The 21,110-nt window shown below is 39.0% G+C and overlaps 1 protein-coding gene across 5 annotated transcripts in view; it reads left to right on the forward strand.

The window, feature by feature from the left end:
- The window catches only part of RNASEH2B (ribonuclease H2 subunit B), a 71,040-nt gene that overhangs the window by 38,095 nt on the left and 11,835 nt on the right, over nucleotides 1-21,110 (forward strand). For 2 of the 5 annotated variants that reach the window (XM_023748711.1, XM_023748720.1), the window contains one exon: nucleotides 7,746-8,154. The exons of 2 other annotated variants lie outside the window; for them this stretch is intronic. In XM_023748711.1, the coding sequence (XP_023604479.1) occupies nucleotides 7,746-7,862 (117 nt within the window). In that variant the 3' untranslated portion in view covers nucleotides 7,863-8,154. Of the gene's footprint in view, nucleotides 1-4,668; nucleotides 4,750-7,745; nucleotides 8,155-21,110 lie in introns of those variants that run through there. One more of the 5 variants, XR_002827568.1, reaches the window with a different exon arrangement.

A 21,110-nucleotide genomic window follows, 5' to 3' on the forward strand; every position in this document is an offset into this window, starting at 1 on the left:
TTAATCACCAGGAATACTAAAATTTTGCTAAATCTAGTTGTTACTGATACAAAGGTGCACAGAGCATGATTTCTGTAACACAAAGAATCCTTTGAGCAAGGATGACCATACTGTTTTTCCTGTACTTGAAGTGATCAACAAAATTTATGTATAATATTTATCTGTTAGTGGAAAGCCTTTTCCTTTTTCAGATGTTCTCAAACTGCCACCCATAGCTCCTCTGCACCGTGGACTGCAGCTGTGTTTGTCTCCGGATTGGAGAGTAGAGAAGTCAGTCACACACCACACCTGGTGGCACAGTGTGGCATCCAGTCCAGCCTGACCTCCGAGACAGGGAAATAGACACACATGCCAGCCTATCAGTGGGGCCATTCTCCTGCCAGCAAAATAGCAAATGCCTTAGAATGTAAAGTGGACATATTGTGGATGTTGAACAACTTTCCTTTTTCCCTGCCTTCAAGGTGGCAACATTCTTGGGACTTTTTTGTATCATGTCCTGTTTGGAGGTGGTGGTAGCTCTAAAAACATTTATTACTTTGATTTTTAGAAAGGATGGAAAATTTACAGTGCATCTGTGGGAGTTGTAGGCCATTTTCAGCTGATTATCAAAGGAGATTTCTCTCTCACTCTCTGGGGGAATAGCACTGGGCAGAAGTCAAACCACACTTCTTCCAGTCCAGTGGTCCACTGTCTCTGACAATGGCACTAGGGGACAGAGACATAATTGTCTAACTGAGAGGATAGGCGTGTTGGTGTCTTTCTTATTTCTTCTCTCCAAAAACTAAGCTTATATCTTTCTCCCAAATATCCATCTTCCTTGGTAACTAAGAGATTATTTATGAATGGCTCTAAACCTATTCTTGAAGCTTTTAGCCTTTGATTCTGTTTAGGGTAATGTGTTTCATAAGTTTATTCTTCTTGGATCCAGTTTTCTGATTTCTTGTTTTAATTTCCAAAATGTAAGTTGTTTGTGACTTCTTTATTTATGAGTTAGGTGAGGGGTCAGCAAACTTATTCTGTAAAGGCCAGTTAGTATTTTAGGCTTTGTGAAGCAGATGATCTCTGTCGCAGCTACTCAACTCTGCTGTTAAAAGTGCAAAGAGAGCCACAAACAATTCATGAATGAACCAGTGCGCTGTGTTCCAGAAAAACTTCATTAATGAAAGCAGGTGGCCAGCTGGATTTGGCATGGACAGTAGTTTGCCAAGCCCTGTTTAGGTCTTGGCATCCTGCTTCTCTTAAATTTCAGCCCTGCCTCCTGGATTATTTTAGCTGCTTTTCGAGGTCTCCTGTTCTATAGGGTCTTCCTGGGGCTCCAGTGTGCACAGTGCAAACTGCACTGGGTGAAGTACCACATTTTAAACAAGCATAGGACAATGTCTTCTGCTAGCTCTCCTATCCAGGATTTGATTGATTTTTACGTAATTTAGTATACTGTTTTCAGGAAATACATTCTAATGGCTCATAGGTATCTGTATCTGTGTTGTAATCGATAGCATGGAGCCATGTTTTGCATTACTTTCTTACTATCATATGTGTGCCTATGTTGAAACTCAGCTTCCAACCCTCATCCTCTCCCGTCTTTTGAATTAACACTGTCAGCTAGCAGAGCCTAATGCAATCAGTGGATTTGGAGATGTTTCTCAGTTTCTTCTTGCAAATCATTTGTAAGAATGATAAGACCAATCTATCCTAGCATTAATTCTGGTGGTCCTCTGCCCTTTGCTCTTTTCTTTCCAGAACTGTACCCATTTAGTCAGACCCTTTGTTACTAGTGCATATACATCTTTCTGAGTCACTTTTTTTTCCTTCGGAAACAGTACCCCAAATCAAGAGGCCAGTTAGTATTTTAGGCTTCGTGAAGCAAATGATCTCTGTTGCAACTACTCAACTCCAGTCTTTTAAATAACAACAACAACAACAAAATAATAAGTCAATATAACAATTATGGTTTGTTTGGTTTTTCAATATATTCAACAATGTGCTGGGAATAACATGAAACCTAGTTATGTGCAGAGACTACTACCATCATTTTCTTTTTTTGTAAGTACTTATAACTTGTGTCTTGTATGATAGTGAGCTGTTAAAGCACCTAAACAAGTCAGTCATCTTTTTATATGTTTAATATTTATAAGAAACATCTGTCATCTTAATCTCTTGCCATTTTTATTTGACTTATCAGTGAAAAGCAAATAAGCCCATATGTTTATGACATCATCTGTATTAGAACATTTTGGCATAGGAGAAAAGCAAACATCCTCAGAATCTTAAGTTTTTTCATTGTGAAACTATTAGAGCCTTCATCATCACCTATGCGTTCTACTCTCCCAGTTGAAGATACTTTCCTAGTAAAAATGTGCATCACCTAAACACGTCTTAATTTTAGTAGAACCATGGATTCTTGAGAAAGTTGCTTGATCACTTACATTCACTTTGCTGGTACATAGTTCATACATGATAAACTAGTCTTTTTCTTTTGAAGATTCATTTGCTAGAGGTTACTGTGTGGCCAAGAGAAGGTTTTCCCCATTATGTGACATATTCCCAGATGCCCCTCTGTTTGTTCCAGTGAAGAATTTCAAGGATGTTGTTTTATCCCCTGATATACATGTGCTGTGGCATCTTTTAACGGCCTCCCAGTTCTGTGTTTAGCAAAAGCTGGGGTGCGAAGAGTGAAGCTGGGAACAAATATGTATTTCCTAGGTGGATCCATATTGGGTCTTTTCAACCTGGTGTCCACAAAGAGTTTGAAGATCTGTAAAATTATTTTTTTTTCTTTTCTTTATTTTATTATTTTTTTTTCTTCACCCTATAACTAAAGATCTGTAAAATTCTGAGTTGGGATCTCTGTGTACTCAATACTCCATGCTAAAAACTTATCAGCCCTGCTATCTGCCCTTTATATAATAAACTAGAGGCCCAATGCACAAAAATTTGTGCACTCGTGGAGGGTCCCTCAGCCCGACCTGTGCCCTCTCACAGCTTGGGACCCCTCAGGGGATGTCCACCTGCTGGCTTAGGCCCGCTCCCCGGGGGATTGGGCCTAAGCTGGCAGTCAGACATCCCTCTGGCAGCCTGGGAGCCCTCGTGGGATGTCCACTTGCCAGCGGGGAGCAGGCCTAAGCTGCAGTCAGACATCCTTAGGGCTGCTGAGGAGGCAGGAGAGGCTCCCGCCACCACCACTGTGCTGGCAGCCGTCAGCCTGGCTTGTGGCTGAGCAGAGCTCACCCTGTGGGAGTGCACTGACCACCAGGGGGCAGCTCCTGCATTGAGCGTCTGCCCCCTGGTGGTCGGTGTGTGTCACAGTGACCAGTCATTCCCAGTCGTTCTGCTGTTAGGGTCAATTTGCATATTACCCTTTTATTATATAGGGTAGAGGCCTGGTGCACGGGTGGGAGCCAGCTGGTTTGCCCTGAAGGGTGTCCCGGATCAGGGTGGGGTCCTGCTGGGGTGCCTGGCCAGCCTGGTGAGGGGCTGATGGCTGTTTGCAGGCTAGTCAAGCCCCCCAGTGGGGAACCTTACCCCATGGGGGTGTGGCCAGCCTGGGTGAGGGGCCCAGGGCTGTTTTCAGGCTGGCCACAGCCCCTTTGGGGTGGGGGGGTCCTGCTGGGGTGCCTGGGTGAGGGGCTGAGGGCCGTTTTCAGGCTGGCCACGCCCCCCAGCGACCCAAGCTCCCTGCCTGTCCTTTTTTTCTTTTTTTTTTCAGCAGGTATCTGGCATTTATTTAACTTCTATAATTGAAACTTTGTAGCCTTGAGCGGAGCCCAAGTCCAGCCAGGGCAGGTGGGAAGCTTGGCTTCCTCCATCACCAGGGGTACCCCAAGCCTCCTGCTCGCTCCAGCTCCGTGGCCGCCGCCATCTTTGTGATGGAGTGATGGTTAATTTGCATATACCCTTTTATTAGATAGGATGTGGCATGATTCCTCTATAATGTGAATGTTAAGGCTAAGTTTAGCTATTGACAAGATTCTCACGCTCATTGGTGCAAAATGCTAATGTGAAAAGGGAAAACACGAAGTAAAGGTCAACTTAGTTGGATTGTGCCTAATGGAAAGAGCACTTGTACAAAAATTGAGATCTCACCCTAAGTCCTCTGCTAGGTGGCCTTAAGTTACTTGTTTAACATCTCTGTGCTTCCTTCTTCCTCTGGCTGCTTGCTTTGTGAAGTTGTTCTTATGTGATAAAATGAGATTATTGAATTGAAAGGAGGTAACAACATGAAACTATATAAAGATGATAATAAATGCGGTTTCTAAATGGACATTATGCCAGCTCAGGAGGTGAATGAAGTGGAGATTCTGGCTGAGCACCTGAAAGGAAATTTCAGTCTTTGCTTTTGTGCCTGCATTCACCCCCTTAAACTGTCCTGGAATTCAGCAGTCTCTGTCCCTGGTGCATGCAAAGTATGTGATTAATACCCCAAGAGGCTGGGGCTAGGATTTTCCTACTTATATCCCCCATCACCAAAACTATTCCTCAGAAGGGCTGTGTGGCTTAGTTCTCTAGATAATCAAAATGTAAAGGAGCTTGTTAAAGAAAAAAGCCATTTGCAGGGTCAGGTGCTTCATTTGGCCTTAGTGTGGGTCCAAATTGCACATTGGTTCTTTTTAAAAGGATTGATATGTCAAGGTGACGTTTTACACTATTTCACTACTCTAATGTTTGCAGAAGGTAAAGTTATCAGATGAGCCTGTAGAAGCAAAAGAAGATTACACTAAGTTTAATACCAAAGATATGAAGACAGAAAAGGTATGTGTGTCCAGACATAGTGGCATACACTTAGACTCAGTGAGTGATGCTGCATGGGGACATCTGGGAACAATTGCATGCTATTATGATTTTACAATTCTTTTGTTTTTTGTTAATCTTCACCCGAGGATATTTTCCATTGATTTTTTAGAGAGAGTGAAAGGGATGGGGAGAGACAGAGAGAGAGAAACATCATGTGAGAGAGACAATTGATTGGTTGCCTCAGGCACATGCCCCAACCAGAACCAACATACATGCCCTTGACCAGAATCAAACCCAAGACCCTTCAGTCCGCAGGCCAACGTTCTATTCACTAAGCCAAACTGGTTAGGGCTGATTTTACAATCTTAACCATGAAGAATTATTAACCTATGACTTAAATTTATTTCTGTGACTTAAACATCAATTCACAATTGTGAATGACAATGAAAAATGTCCAGCAAGGAAGCCTTTAGGAATCTAAGAAAGGCTCAATGTACTTGGCAAAAGTGTGCCTAATCTTTGCATGTATTCAGAGGGGTAGGGTGGGGGGAGGGAGGGAGCTGCCACAGATAATGTTTTTTCAACTCTACTGTCTAGAAGAGTCCCAGCAATGATGATGACAAAAATTGGTAATAACTCCACCATTTAATAATCACCTGGGCCAGTGGTCGGCAAACTGCGGTTTGTGAGCCACATGCGGCTCTTTGGCCCCTTGAGTGTGGCTCTTCCTAAGCCTTAGGAGTACCCTAATTAAGTTAATAACAATGTACCTACCTATATAGTTTAAGTTTAAACAATTTGGCTCTCAAAAGAAATTTCAATCGTTGTACTGTTGATATTTGGCTCTGTTGACTAATGAGTTTGCCGACCACTGACCTAGGCAAATATTTTTATAACATTTCTTCCTGTTTTATCTTATATATGCATTATAAATTTATATTAGGTTTTTAAATTGGCATTGATATATAGTTTTGGGTTCTGCCTTTTCATTTATCACTATGTTGTGAGAATGTTTACTTGTTATTAAGCATGCTCTGAAAATTTATTAATTTTTTATCATATTCACTCGTGTGTTATTTTACCATATAAAATATAGTTTATGCATTCATTCCCCTATTTTTGAACACATAATTAACTTTATTTTTTGTTTTTATAAAGTGATACACATTCTGATTTATAGTCTGCATCTGATTATTTCATTAGACACGATTTAGAATTAAGAGTAAGAGCTTAGAAAATATGAGCTCCTTCCATAATTATTGATATATATAAAATGCTTTCCAAACATGTAGTATAAATTTGTACTCCTAACCATTATTCCTGATGAGTATTCATCTTCCATTCTTGACAACACTGAGTATTATTTTTATTCTTGAAAATGTTTGCCTGTGTAGTTAGGCTACATTTCTTTAACGAGAAAGTTATTGGCCATTTGCATTTATGCCTGTGTTTATATTAGGATAGTAATGTTTTCCTTGTTAATTTGTAAGAGCCTGTTCTAAATTAAGGCTATTCATACTTTTCATGACATATAAGAAAAGTACAAAGAATTTTCAAATTTGTGTTTAGCCTTTTCATTTTTAAATAGTTTTAAGTTTTTCTCAGGATTGAATATAGAAATGGCTCTTCTTTATGATTTTCTCATTATTTTTATGCTTAGAAAGACCTTGCCTATCCCAAAATGGAATTAACTTCCACTTAGGTTTTCACATTTACTCCCCTTATAATTTGAAGTTTTTAAATAAATTTTATTCTTTACATATAATTTATCTGGGCATGTGATATCAGGGGATAATCCAGTTTGAGATATGGCTAAATACCTGGCTATCTCCATGGTTTCTGTGAGCAGGGGTGTTTTTGAGTTTCTCGGTGAGAAGTATTTCTGCCCCACCCTTTTAACTGCCCCTTGTATCCTCTAGGGCAGCAGGCGCCAACCCGTGGGTGGTCCCTGAGGTCCCAAAGGTTGGCAACCGCTGCTCTAGGGCATAGCACCAGTGAGATAACAGGATGTCAGTTAAATGCAGGGGATGACTTATCTCAGAGACCGTCACTTTTCACTAACCCTACTAAATTTTAAGTGACAGAACGTAAGAAGCAAAATTTCAGGGATCGTGTATTGTGTCCTAAAAGATACTTTGGCAATAACTTTGTCTCATAGTTCCCAGAGAGGCAGCTGATTTTTTTCTTTGCTGATTCCCATTTATGCTCTGTTGAACAAGTTGTGATGCATCAAAATAAAATCAGCTGCTATTTACCTTCTACTAGGACATGGCAAAAAAGAAAACAAAACTAAACAAAAAACAGTGACCAGGAAGAGAGAGCAATTTACAAAGCAGAGATATTTGCAGTCAGTTTTTTGGAAAGTATTTTGTTGTTAGAGGGGAAAAATGGGCCAGCTAGCTGGTTATCTTTTGAATATAGTAACATTTTTTAAAATTTATTTTATTTTGAATTTATTGGGGTGACATTGATTAATCAAATTATATAGATTTAGGGAATTATATACGGTTCTACAGTACATCATTTGTATATTGTACTGTGTGTTTACCACCCGAAGTCAAGTCTCCTTCTATCACCATATATGTTCTTGGTTTCCCTAGAGCCTCTGAATAAAATCAGATGGCAAATTGATGTGAATTATTCATCATGTAGTAATACAAGGCTGTAATTCCTTCCTCTGGTAATTGCTGCCTGTGTCAGTTCCATTGTTTGTGTTACTGCACTTAATGCACCCTCCAGAATTATTCCCCTATAGTAAACCGTTGGTTGTGACATTCCACTTCAGAGAAGGCAGCAGTTTATCTCCTGCCTCTTTTAACGTATTTTGTCTCTTAGGTTTGAATTCTGAATTGAAATCAGAACTTTTTAAAAATCAACACTCCCTTATGAAGCATGTTAGCAAATGCTTACCTCCCTTAATGAACCTTGAGACATGCATGGTCTGGTTTGATTTGCATGTGTGATTTATAAATGTTGCATTTGAAACAATTTTTCTCTCTTATTTTCATAAACAGAAAAATAGCAAAATGACTGCAGCTCAAAAGGCGTTGGCTAAAGTTGACAAGACTGGAATGAAAAGTATTGATTCCTTTTTTGGTGCAAAAAATAAAAAAAAAGTTGGAAAGACTTGAAACTTTGAAAATGAATAATGAAATCCAGCAAAAATGTTTTATCTTTTACAGTTCCACTTTTGTCCTTCCTCCATGTCCTTCCTGACCCTTAATCACCATCCTTTGAAATAAAAAAAAAAAAAGAGCAGATTTTAGATTCACTTGAACATTTCTTTGTATTTGAATTTTATGTTCCTGAACAAAATATGGGAAAGTAATTGTGGAGTCTTCTTTGACATACTGAAAAGTAATCAAGTGACTAGAGTCAACCTCTAGCATCTCAATTTCCTCAATAAACTGACATGTGACAATATTTGAGTGCGTGCCTGTTATTTTATGCAACTTTGCCAAATGGTAGCTATAGCAATACGGTTTTCAGTATACTGAGAAGAAATAGCTATCTGATAACAAAACTATCAGTAAAACTACTTTTTAAAAGCCTTTAGTTTTTGGCTTCGAAAAATGGCATTTTCTGTTTTCTAATGAAAACATGTTCTTTGTAGAAAATAGAAAAAAGTATAAAACAAAAATTGTAGTCTTCCAAGTTTTCATTACCTAGAGATAATATGATGCAAATAAATTTTTAAAGGAATTATAATTTTATAACCTTTTTTTTCTTGACAACATTTTCTGAGCATTTATCTAGGCTATTAACATGCTCTTTTAATTACAGTAATTTTTAATTATTTGGATATTTGATTATTTAATAACCATGACCCTATTTTGAATATTTAGATTATTTTCAACTGTTCACTATTTAAAGAATCAGATTATCTATACTAATAAAAGGGTAATATGCTAATTAGACTGGATGTCTTCCTGATGTCCTTCCGGACAAAGCCACGGTGGCGGGGACAGAGGCGGTTAGGGGCAATCAGGCTGGCAAGAGAGAGCAGTTAGGGGCAATCAGGCAGGCAGGCAGAGGCGATTAGGGGCAATCGGGCAGGCAGGCAGAGGCAGTTAGGGGCGGTCAGGCAGGCAGAGGAGTGGTTAGGGGTGATCAGGCAGAGGGGTTAGGGGCGATCAGGCAGGCAGGCAAGGCAGTTAGGGGCGGTCAGGCAGGCAAAGGAGTGGTTAGGGGTGATCAGGCAGAGGGGTTAGGGGCGATCAGGCAGGCAGGCAGAGTGATTAGAGGTGATCAGGCAAGCAGAGGTGGTTAGGGGCAATCAGGCAGGCAGAGGAGTGGTTAGGGGTGATCAGGCAGGCAGGCAGAGTGCTTGGGGGTGATCAGGCAGTCAGGCAGAGTGATTAGGGGTGATCAGGCAGGCATAGGTGGTTAGGGGCAATCAGGCATGCAGGGGAGTGGTTAGGGGACAATCAGGCAGGCAGGCAGAGTGATTAGGGTGATCAGGCAGGCAGGCAGAGGGGTTAGGGGTGATCAGGCAGGCAGGCAAGTGAGCGATTTTGCGAGAGGGATTGGGCCTAAACCGGCAGTCAGACATACCCCGAGGGGTTCCAGATTGTGAGAGGGTCTAGGCTGGGCTGAGGGACACACCCCCTTCTTGCACGAATTTCATGCACCAGGCCTCTAGTGTGTAAATAATTGTCCACAAATATTGTTTCCTTAGAATGGATTTTTGGATGTGGGCTTACTGGTTTGTAACCAAGTTCTGCAAATATATATTTGTGGGAATATATTTCACAGAAAGTTTATAGATGAGATAAGAACTCTCATCTTCTTAAAGTTTCAATGCCACCTTGTTAGCTTTAAATATTGTCTTTGCAAATGAGTGAGGAATAGTCATTTTATTGTAGTTTTAATTCACATTTTCCTGATTAGTAATGATATTGGACATTTTTTCATTTACTGATCATTTGTCATCTTATAAAGAGAATTATCTGTTTATGCCTGTGTTAAATTGGAGTGTCAGTACTTTTCTAGTTGACTCTAAAAGTATTGTAAAATATTATACTTAGATGTTTCTCTTTACAGGAAAATTTACTAGTCATTTCTTCTACTTTTTTAACAGTTATTTTTGTTTTATATTTAATTACTTAAATCATCTAGAGAATTTATATTTAAGTATGCTGTGAGCAAAGCTCTAATTTTATTTCCTCACCTGCTTATTTTTCCACTAGTTCTGTAGGATTCTAAGAGTAAGTTTCAATGGGATTTTTATTGATATTTTTATTAAACCCATAAAATTTGGGGGAAAAACAGACATCTTTATTAATCAGTATTCTCATTCAGGAATATAGTATTTCTCTGTATTTACTAAAATCCTAATCATATCTTTCACTAATAACATATGGTTCTTCATCTTTATATAAGTTGCAGATACTTTTTTTTTTCTGGGTATTTTTGTTGCTATAATTGAATTTTTTTTAATTAGATCTACTAACTGGCTATTTTGTGGTAAATGTTACATCCTATATAATAAAAGGCTAATATGCAAATTGCCCCCTCGATCGGGATCGGGAGTTCAACCAGAAATTCAACCAGGGGGCAGAGCTGGCTGGCCAACCGCCCACAGCCCCTCCCCTGGCTGACCATGGCCCCTCCCCTGGCCAGCCCCACCCTCGGTCAGAGGCGGGCTAGCCAGCCAACCAACTGTGGCCCCTCCCCCAGATGTCTGAGGCCCCATTCCCCGGCCAGCCCCACCCCCGATCGGCCTCCCGCCCCAATCGGGTAGGGCCAGCCAACCACCCACAACCCATCTCCCCAGCTGGCCTGGCCCAATAGGTCCCAATCAGGGTGGGCCAGCTGGAACCCCCATGTATGAATTCGTGCACTGGGCCTCTAGTTTTTATATATTTATATTTTAAATAACCAATTTACTAAACTATTAATCTAAAATTTTTCATATTCATATTAAGTTTATAATACATAAGATATATAATCTTACTCTGAGAAAATGGTGTGAAGTTCCTTCTAATAGTTATTACTCTTTTATATGTTTTCTATCATATTACCATGATGAGAATAGCTAGGATAGTGTTGTAGATAATAATAGTAGTCATCTTTGTCTAATTTGTGATTTTTAATGTACTTTAGCACTAATTCTGACACTAGCTGTTAAGATGATAAATATATCAAATTTTTATATTTACTTTCAATACTTATAGTTTCTTTAAAGTTTAAATTAGTAATTGGGTATGTTGTATTAACTATCTCTTTGGCACCTAGGACTAAGAAGTATTTTTTATTATTACACTATACTTGAGTTCCTACCTGACAATAGATCAAGGACAGCATAGATTTCCCTATCTGGTTTAGCCACTGTCAAATCTAATTTTCAAGGCTTCTATTTAGGATGTTTCATCCTATATTCAAAAGAAATATTGCTGTTAAGTTTTAGTATCAGAACTATTCTAGCTTTTCATCTTTCCCAGTGTTCAGGAAGGAATGACATTGCATAGGAAAATTCTATTTCTGGAAAGTTTTAAAGAACTTAAGTGGTAAAATTGTCTAGCACTGAGCCTTCTCTTTTTTGTTGTTAATGTTAGTCTTTAATCTGGAAGAATTATTCTTCATCAAACATTCACCTACAAGTTTTAGAATTTACTGATGATTTTTCTAACTCCATCATTTCTTGTTTTTATTTCTTATATATTTAGTTTCTTGTATATTCATGTTTACTGATCATTTGTCATCTTCTATATATATAAAAGCCAAATGACTGGAATGAACGGTTGTTATGATGCACACTAGGGAGGCCAACCGGCCTGATCAGAGCCTGATTGGCCCCCCCAACCGCCCATGGCCCCTCCCCTGGCTGGCCCCACCCTGGATTGGCCCCCCATCCCTCAACGGGGGAAGGACCGGCCGGCCAATCTCCCGCAGCCCCTTCCCCCTGCCAGCCCGGCCCTGATGGCCCCCATCGGGGATGGGCTGGCCGGACCTCACATGTGCATGAATTCGTGCACCGGGCCTCTAGTTTTCTATAAGGAAGAGCTTTCCCTTCACTTGTTTATTTACCTGATATATATGAACTTCTATCAGTATGGACTTAGGTGTTTCTTTTATTTTATCCAGTGGGTCATACTACATTATTTTGTTATTTACTTTGATGCTTATATTGTCCCAAAAGGGCCAGTGAGAGCCCCTTCAAGTTGGTTCCTATGTCATTTGGTATGTTACCATTCATTCATACTCCCTTGTTCCATGACAGTCTATTTCAGGCTCCTCTTATATGTTTCAGGTTCCTTTGAGTAGAGAATGATATTTAAGCATGCTCATTGCTATTGATCTATGTATGAGTTTTTTGTAGATTTTCTTTATCATATTGAGGAAGTTTTATTTCCGATTCACTGAGAATGTTTATCATGAATGAATATTGACTTTTGTCAGTTTTTCAGCATCCATTGAGATGATCATGTAGTTCTCTTTTAATAAAGGAATACCATATATATATATTGATTGCAGAGAGGAAGGGGGAGAGAGAGAGATGAGAGAATCAGTGATGAGAGAGAATCATTGATCAGCTGCATCTTGCATGCCCACTGTTGAGGTTCGAGCCCGCAACCCAGGAATGTGCCCTTGACCAGAATTGAACCAGGGGCCCTTCAGTCCACTGAGCCAAACTGGCTAGGGCAATAAAGGAATACTTTTAATATGTGCAATGTAATGATTGGTGTTTTAATGTGAAACTAACTCTATATTCCTGTGATAAATCCTACTTGGTCACAGTATATTACTATTTTCATAGGTAGTATTGTGTTTTATTTCCTAACTAGAGGCCTGGTGCACGAAATTTGTGCATGGGTAGGGTCCCTCGTCCTGGCCAGCGATCAGGGCCAATTGGGGCCTTCCTTCCCCTGGCTGCCAGCTGCCGGCTGGGACCAACCTTCCCCCGGCTACCAGCTGCCGGCCCGGGCCTTCCGTCATTATGCGCTGCCCCTGGTGGTGAGCGCACATTGAACTCCTGCCCGTGGGGACAATTTGCATATTAGCCTTTTATTATATGCTCGAGGCCCAGTGCACGAATTCATGCACCAGTGGGGTCCTTCGGCCTGGCCTGTGGCATGTGGCTGAAACTGGCTCTCCGACTTCCCCTAAGGCAGTGGTTCTCAACCTTCTGGCCCTTTAAATACAGTTCCTCATGTTGTGACCCAACCATAAAATTATTTTCATTGCTACTTCATAACTGTAATGTTGCTACTGTTATGAATCGTAATGTAAATATCTGATATGCAGGATGGTCTTAGGCAACCCCTGTGAAAGGGTCATTTGACCGCCAAAGGGGTCGCAACCCACAGGTTGAGAACCACTTCCCTAAGGGGTCCTGGATTGTGAGAGGACGCAGGCCAGGCTGAGGGACCCCACCAGTGCACGATCTCAGGGCCAGGGAGGGACACGGGATATTAGCCAGCCTGGGAGGGACCATGTGAGGGCTCCAGGGTATGTCTGGCCCATCTCACTCAGTCCCGATCAGCCAGACCCCAGCAGCAAGCTAACCTACCGGTCAGAGTATCTGCCCCCTGGAAGTCAGTGCACATCATAGCAACTGGTAGGCCGGTCGACTGTCTGCTCCCTGGTGGTCAGTGCACGTCATAGCAAGTGGCTGAGCTCCCTTAGCATATCATTAGCATATTGCGCTTTGATTGGTTGAACGGACGACCGGACACTTAGCTTGTTAGGTTTTTATTATATAGGAGGGTATTTTGTTAAGGATTTTTGTATCTCTGCATGAGGGATATTGGCCTGTAGTTTTCATTGCTTTTAATGATTTTGTCTAGCTTTGGTATCAGAGTAAGTTGACCTTATAAAATGACTTGAGAAATATTCCCTCATCACCTATATTCTGGAAGAGTTTGTGTGAGATCAGTATTGTTTCTTCCTTTTATGTTGGACAGAATTCACCAGTGAAGCCATTTGACCCTGGAATTTTCTTTCTGGGAAAGTTTTTAATTAATCTATTTTTAAATAGATACAGAGCTATTCTAATTTTCTTCTTTTCCTTGTGTCAGTTTTAGTAATTTACATCTTTCAAGAAATGTGTCTTTTTCATCTCAGTTGTCAAATTTATTGACATAAGTTGTTCCTCATATTTTTATTATCCTTTTAATATCTGTGGCTTTATAGTGATGTTCCCTCTTTTATATCTGATATTGGTCATTGGTGTCTTCTTTTTTTTTCTTGATTAATCCAGCTGGAGATTTATTAATTTTTTTTACTCTTAAATAGTCATTTTCTTCTGGCTTGTATAATATTTATTGAGACATCTGTCATAATTCTTGTATTTCTTCTACTTTATATAATGTGTCTCCTTCCTCCCTGAATTCTTTCGAGTTTTTCTTTCTTTATTATTAATTCCCAGCAAGTTGATTATGATTTGTTGATGTGCTTTTGTGTTTATCTAGTTTGTGGGTTCATTGAGCTTCTTGAATCTTGAATTTATAATTTTCATAAAAATTTGAAATTTCTGTCCAATATTTCTTCAAGTGGTTTCCTGTTCTTCCTCCCCTGCCTTTTTCCCTCACCCCCTCAGCTTCTGGGAATTTTACCCTGGACCACAGGTCTTTTGACTAACTTTGTTTTTTTTTTATTAATATTCCATTTTAGACAGTTTCTCTTGCTTATATTTTCAAGTTTATCGTTTTTATCAATGTCTTATTTCTTTTTGCTTTGCTTTTGTATTAAATTTATTGAGGTTACAGTAGTTAATAACATTATAAATTTCAGGTGTACATTATATTTCAATATTTTTATAGTCTATTGAATGCTTACCACCAAAAGTCTAGTCTCCCATCATCATATATTTGATTCCCTTTGCCCAATTATTATTCCTCCCCAGGCTTGTTTCCCTATGGGAATCACCATTCTGTTGTTAGTTTTTATGAGTTTGTTTTTGTTTCTTTTGTTAGTATGTTTGGTCCTTTTTTGTTTGATATTCCACGTATAAGTGAAATCCTACTTTATTTTTGTCCTTTTCCATCTGACTTACTTCACTTAGCATAATATTCTCCAGATCCATCCATGTTGTCGCAAATGGCAATATTTAATGATTTTTTGTGGCTGAGTAGTATTCCATTGTATATTTATTTCTTTATTTTTTTCTTTATTGATTAAGGTATTACATATGTGTCCTTATCCCCCCGACTGCCCCCCCCCACATCCACATTCATGCCCTCACCCCCCTGGTGTCTGTGTCCATTGGTTAGGCTTATATGCATGCATACCAGTCCTTTGGTTGATCTCTCCCCCTTACCCCTCCCCTCAACTACCTTCCCTCTGAGATTTGACAGTCTGATCAATGCTTCTCTGTCTTTGGATCTGTTTTTGTTCATCAGTTTATGTTGTTCATTATATTCCATAAATGAGTGAGATCATGTGATATTTATCTTTCTCTGACTGGCTTATTTCACTTAGCATAATGCTCTCCAGTTCCATCCATGCTGTTGCAAATCATAAGAATTCCTTCTTTTTTACCTCAGTGTAGTATTCCATTGTGTATTTGTACCAGTTTTTTAATCCACTCATCTGTGGATGGGCACTTAGGCTGTTTCCAAATCCCATTGTATACTTATAATACCACATTTATTCATTCATCTGTCGATGAACACTTAGGTTATTCTCTTTTGTAGTGTTTCATTTTCTGTTAACCTGAGTGAATTTTATTTCAAAAATTGTAATTTTTAGTTCTAAATGTTTCATTGGTTCTTTTTTTTTATTGTCTATAGTTTTACCGCCCCTCTAGCCATTTCCACCCCGGGCAAGCCCCTTCACCCCAGTGTCTGTGTCCATTGGTTATGCTAATATGCATGCATACAAGTCCTTTGGTTGCTCTCTAAAGCCCACCACCACCTCCCCTGCCATTTGTCTCTGGATCTATTTGTACTCATCAGTTTATGTTGATCATTATATCCCATATATGAGTGAGATCATGTGATATTTATATTTCTGTAACTGGCTTATTTTGCTTAGTATAATGCTCTCTAGTTCCATCCATGCTGTTTGCAAATGGAAAAAGTTTCTTCTTTTTTATAGCAGCCTAGTATTCCATTGTGTAGATGTACCACAGTTTCTTAACCCATTCATCTGCTGATGGGCACTTAGGCTGTTTCCAAATCTTAGCTATGGTGAATTGTGCTGCTATGAACATAGGGGTGCATATATCCTTTCTGATTGGTGTTTCTGGTTTCTTGGGATATAGTCCTAGAAGTGGGATTACTGGGTCAAATTGGAGTTCCATTTTCAACTTTTTGAGGAAACTCCATACTGTCTTCCACAGTGGCTGCAGCAGTCTGCATTCCCATCAGCAATGCATGAGGGTTCCTTTTCCTCCACATCCTCGCCAACACTTGTCATTTGTTGATTTGTTGATGATAGCCATTCTGACAGGTGTGAAATGGTATCTCATTGTTGTTTTGATGTGCATCTCTTGGATGATTAGTGACTTTGAGCATGTTTTCATGTCTCATGGCCTTCTGTAGGACCTCTTTGAAAAAGTGTCTATTTAGGTCCTTTGCCCATTTTTTGATTGGATCGTTTATCTTACTTTTGTTAAGTTGTATGAGTTCTCTGTAAATTTTGGAGATTAAAGCCTTATGTGAAATATCATTGGCAAATATGTTCTCCCATGCAGTAGCTTTCTTGTTGTTTTGTTGATGGTTTCTTTTACTGTGTAGAAGCTTTATATTTTGATGTAGTGCCATTTGATTATTTTCTCCTTGGTCTCCATTGCCCTAGGAGCTGTGTTGGTAAAGATATTGCTATGACATATGTCTGCTATTTTGCTGCCTATGGAATCTTGTAGGATATTTATGGTTTCCCATCTTACATTTAAGTCCTTTAGCCATTTTAAATTTGTTTTTGTATATGGTGTAAGTTGGTGATCTAGTTTCATTTTTTTGCATGTATCTGACCAAATTTCCCAGCAAAATTTATTGAAGAGACTGTCTTGACTAACAGTAACTGAGCATAATAGCATGGGTCAATTTCTGGGTTCTCTGTTCTCTTTCATTGGTCTATATGTCTGTTCTTGTGCCAGTACCAGGCAGTTTTGAGAACCGTAGCTTGGTAATACAGCTTGATATCTGCTATTATAATCCATCCAACTTTGTTCTTCATCCTCAGGATTGCTGTGGCTATTCGGGGTCTTTTTTTATTCCAGATAAATTTGTAGAGAATTTGTTCTAGATCTTTGAAATATGCCCTTGATATTTTAATGGGGATTGCATTGAATCTGGGTAGTATGGACATTATAATGATGTTGATTCTACCAATCCATGAACATGGTATGTTCTTCCATTTGTTTATGTCTTCCTCTATTTCTTTTTTCAATGTCCTGTAGTTTTCCGAGTACAGGTCTTTTACCTTCTTAGTTAAGTATACTCCTAGGTATCTTAATTTTTTGGGTGCAATGGTAAATGGGATTGTTTTTATAGTTTCTCTTTTGTGAAACTATAGTTTCTCTTTTGTGAAACTATATTATTGGTGTATAAAAAGGCTATAGATTTCTGGATGTTGCTTTTGTATCATGCTACATTGCCAAATTCACTTATTAAGTCTAGTAGTTTTTTTATGGAGTCTTTGGGTTTTCTCTGTATAGTATCATGTTATCTGCGAATAAGGACAGTTTTCCTTCTTCTCCAATTTGGATGCCTTTTATTTCTTCTTCTTGACTGATTGCTATGGCTAGCACTTCCAGTACTATATCGAACAGGAGTGGTGAAAGTTGGCATCCCTATCTTGTACCCGTTCTTAGGGGAAATGAGTTTAGTTTTTGCCCATTGATTATGATGTTGGCTGTAAGTTTGTCATATAAGGCTTTTATTATGTTGAGGTATGATCCCTCTACTCCCGCTTTGCTGAGAGTTTTTATCAAGAAAGGGTGTTGGATTTTGTCAAATGCTTTTTCTGCACTAATTGATATGATTATGTGATTTTTTTCTCTCAATTTGTTTATGTGATGTATCATGTTTATTGATTTGTGGATATTGTACCATCCTTGCATCCCTGGAATAAATCCCACTTGGTCATGGTGTATGATCTTTCTAATGTAATGCTGAATCCGATTTGCTAGGATTTTGTTGAAAATTTTAGCATCTATGTTCATCAAGAATATTGACCTATAGTTCTCTTTCTTTGTGGTGTCTTTATCTGGTTTTGGAATTAGGGAAATGCTGGCTTCATAGAAAGAGCTTGGAAGTGTTCCTTCCTCTTGAATTTTTTGGAATAATCTGAGGAGGATAGGTTTTAGTTTTTCTTTCAATGCTTGGTAGAACTCCCCTTTAAAGCCATTCAGACCAGGGCTTTTGTTTGCTGGAAGATTTTTGATCATTGCTTCAATTTCTTAGGTAGTTATTGGACTATTCAGGTTTTTTGATTCTTCCTGATTGAGTTTTGGGAGCTTGAATTTATCTAAGAATATGTCCATTTCGTCTAGGTTGTTCATTTTGTTGGAATAGTTGTTCATAGTATTTTTTCATAATCCTTTGTATTTCTATTGGATCAGTTGTTACTTCACCTCTTTCATTTCTGATTTTGTTTATTTGGGTCCTCTCTCTTTGCTTCTTGGTGAGCCTGGCTAGAGGTTCATCAATCTTGTTTATCCTTTCAAAGAACCAGCTCTTGGTTTTGTTGAACTTTTGTATTGTTTGTTTTGGTCACTATGTTGTTTATTTCTGCTCTGATCTTTATTATTTCCTTCCTTCTACTTACTCTGGGATTTCCTTGTTGCTCTCTTTCTAACTCTTTGAGATGTAGGGTTAGATAATTTATTACCATTTTTTTCTCGTTTTTTTGAGGTAGGCCTGTAGAGCTATGAACTTCCCTCTCAAGACTGCTTTCACTGTGTCCCATAGATTTTGGATTGTTGTGTTTTCATTGTCGTTTGTTGCCATGATGCTTTTTATTTCTTCTTTGATCTCTTTAGTAACCCAATCATTGTTTAATAGCATGCTATTTAGCCTCCAAGTATTTGATTTTTTTATTGTAGTTGATTTCTGATTTTATGTCATTGTGATCTGAGAAGATGCTTGATATCATTTCTATCTTCTTGAATTTGAAGAAACTTTGTCTGTGTACCAATATGTGGTCTATCTTTAAAAATGACCCATGTGCACTTGAGAAGAATGTATATTCTGTGGCTTTGGGGTGTAATGTTCTGAAGATGTCAATTAATTCCATCTGATCTAGTGAGTCATTTAGGACTGTTGTTTCTTTGCTGATTTTTTGTTTAGAGGATTTGTCCAATGGTGATAGTGGGGTATTAAAGTCCCCTACTATGACTGTATTGCTGTCAAATCTCTCCCTTGATATCCTCCAGTTTTTTTATGTATTTGGGTGCTCCAGTATAGGATGCATATATGTTTAACAGAGTTATTTCTTCTTGTTGGATTGCTCCCTTTAGTATTATGAAGTGGCCTTCCTTATCTCTTTTTATTTCCTTCACTTTGAGATCTAATTTGTCAGATATAAGTATTGCTACCCCAGCTTTTTTTTTTTTCATTTCCATTTGCCTGAAAAACCTTTTTCCATCCCTTCACCATCAGTCTGTGTGAGTCCTTTTTTTCTGAGGTGGCTCTTCTGTAGACAGCAGATATATGGGTCATGTTTTCTTATGCAATCAGCTACCCTATGTCTTTTGATTGGGGCATTTAAACCATTTACATTTAAAGTTATTGGTAAGTACTTGTTTGTTTCCATTTTTATTCTTTATGCCTGTGTTCCTTCTTCCTTTTCTATTTCTTCTTTTTACAGCAGTCCATTTAGCACTTCTTGCATTGCTGGTTTGGTGGTAATAAACTCCGTTAGTCCTTTTTTGTCTGTGAAGCTCCTGATTTCACCCTCAACTTTGATCAATAGCCTTGCTGGGTACAGTATTCTTGGATTCAGACCCTTGCTTTGCATGACTTTGTATATTTCATTCCATTCCCTTCTGGCCTGATGTGTTTCTGTTGAGAAATCAGTTGATAGTCTTATAGGAGACCTTGCCTTGAAGGTAACTTTCTGTCCCTCTCTGGCAGCTTTTAAGATTCTTGCTTTGTCATTGGTGTTTGCCAGTTTAATTATGATTTGTCTTGGTGTCAGCTTTTTTGGGTTCATCTTCTTTGGAAGTCTTTGAGCTTCTTGGACTTGTGTGAGTTTTTTCTTCCCAATATCAGGGAAGTTTTCTGTCATTATTTCTTCAAACAGGTTTTCTAATCCTTGCTCAGTTTCATCTCCTTCTGCCATCCCTATTATGCGGATGTTTTTTCGTTTCATGTTGTCCCAAAGTTCCCTTAGGCATTCCTTCTTTTTTTTAATTTTTCCAGTTGCTGCTCTGCTTGGGTATTTCTTCCTACCTTGTCTTATAGCTCACCGATTCAGTCCTTCACTTCTTGTAGTCTACTGTTGATGCTTTTTATTGTGTTCTTTATTGCAGCAATGTCATTCTTCGTTTCTTCTTGGTTTTTCTTCATTTCCTCTTGGTTCTTATGCATATTTTTGAATTTGGCTTGCATTTCTTTTCAGCATCCTTATGACCATTGCTCTGAATTCTTAATCTAGCATACTGCTTGCTTCCATTTCGTTTACTTCCTTTTTCAGCGATTCCTCCATATGGGGGCTGTTTCTTTGTCTCCTTATGTTCTCTCTCCTCAGGGTGTCTGGTTAGGTAGCTCTCTCTCTCCTGCGTTGACTTAAAGGTCTCTCATTTCTGGGCCTATTTCTCTCTTTACAACATGACAAAACACAATACACAGGGCACCAAACACAAATGTATTCACGATACCAATAACCCCAAATAAAGGTGACCACCAGAGAAAAGAGAATTAGGGGAGAGAAAGGAGTGCAAAAATGATATTGAGAAATGGAAAAAAATGTAAGAGAGAAAAGGAAGAAGAAAAAAGAAGGGGGGAAATATATGTATATGCAGATAAAATTCCAAAAAACCAACAGCTAATCCAAAAATTGCAAACAACAAACACCCAGAGAAGAAAATCTAAACAACAAACAACAACTAATTCAAAAAATGCAAACAACAAACATCCAGATGAATCTGAAGAGGCAGAGTTTACTTCCAGAAGGTAAGGTCAAGGAATTGAATGAATGGGGAAATGGCCACAATTCTGTATAGAGGAGGTAGAATGAGAATCCTATCTAATAAAAGAGAAACATGGTAATTAGCCATACGGCCGCTACCCTTCCCATTGGCTAATCAGTGAGTATATGCAAATTAACTGACAACCAAGATGGCGGCCGGCAGCCATGCACTGAAGCGAACAGGGAGGCTTGCTTTGCTCCAGTGACTGGCGGACTCTAACGTTCCCCGCCTGACTTGCTGGCCTGTCAGCTGCAACTCTAAGCAACTATGTTGCAAATATAGAGCTAAACAAAACCCC

The sequence above is a fragment of the Myotis lucifugus genome, unplaced genomic scaffold (assembly GCF_000147115.1).
Source record: "Myotis lucifugus unplaced genomic scaffold, Myoluc2.0 scaffold_7, whole genome shotgun sequence".
NCBI classification, from domain to species: Eukaryota; Metazoa; Chordata; class Mammalia; order Chiroptera; family Vespertilionidae; genus Myotis; species Myotis lucifugus.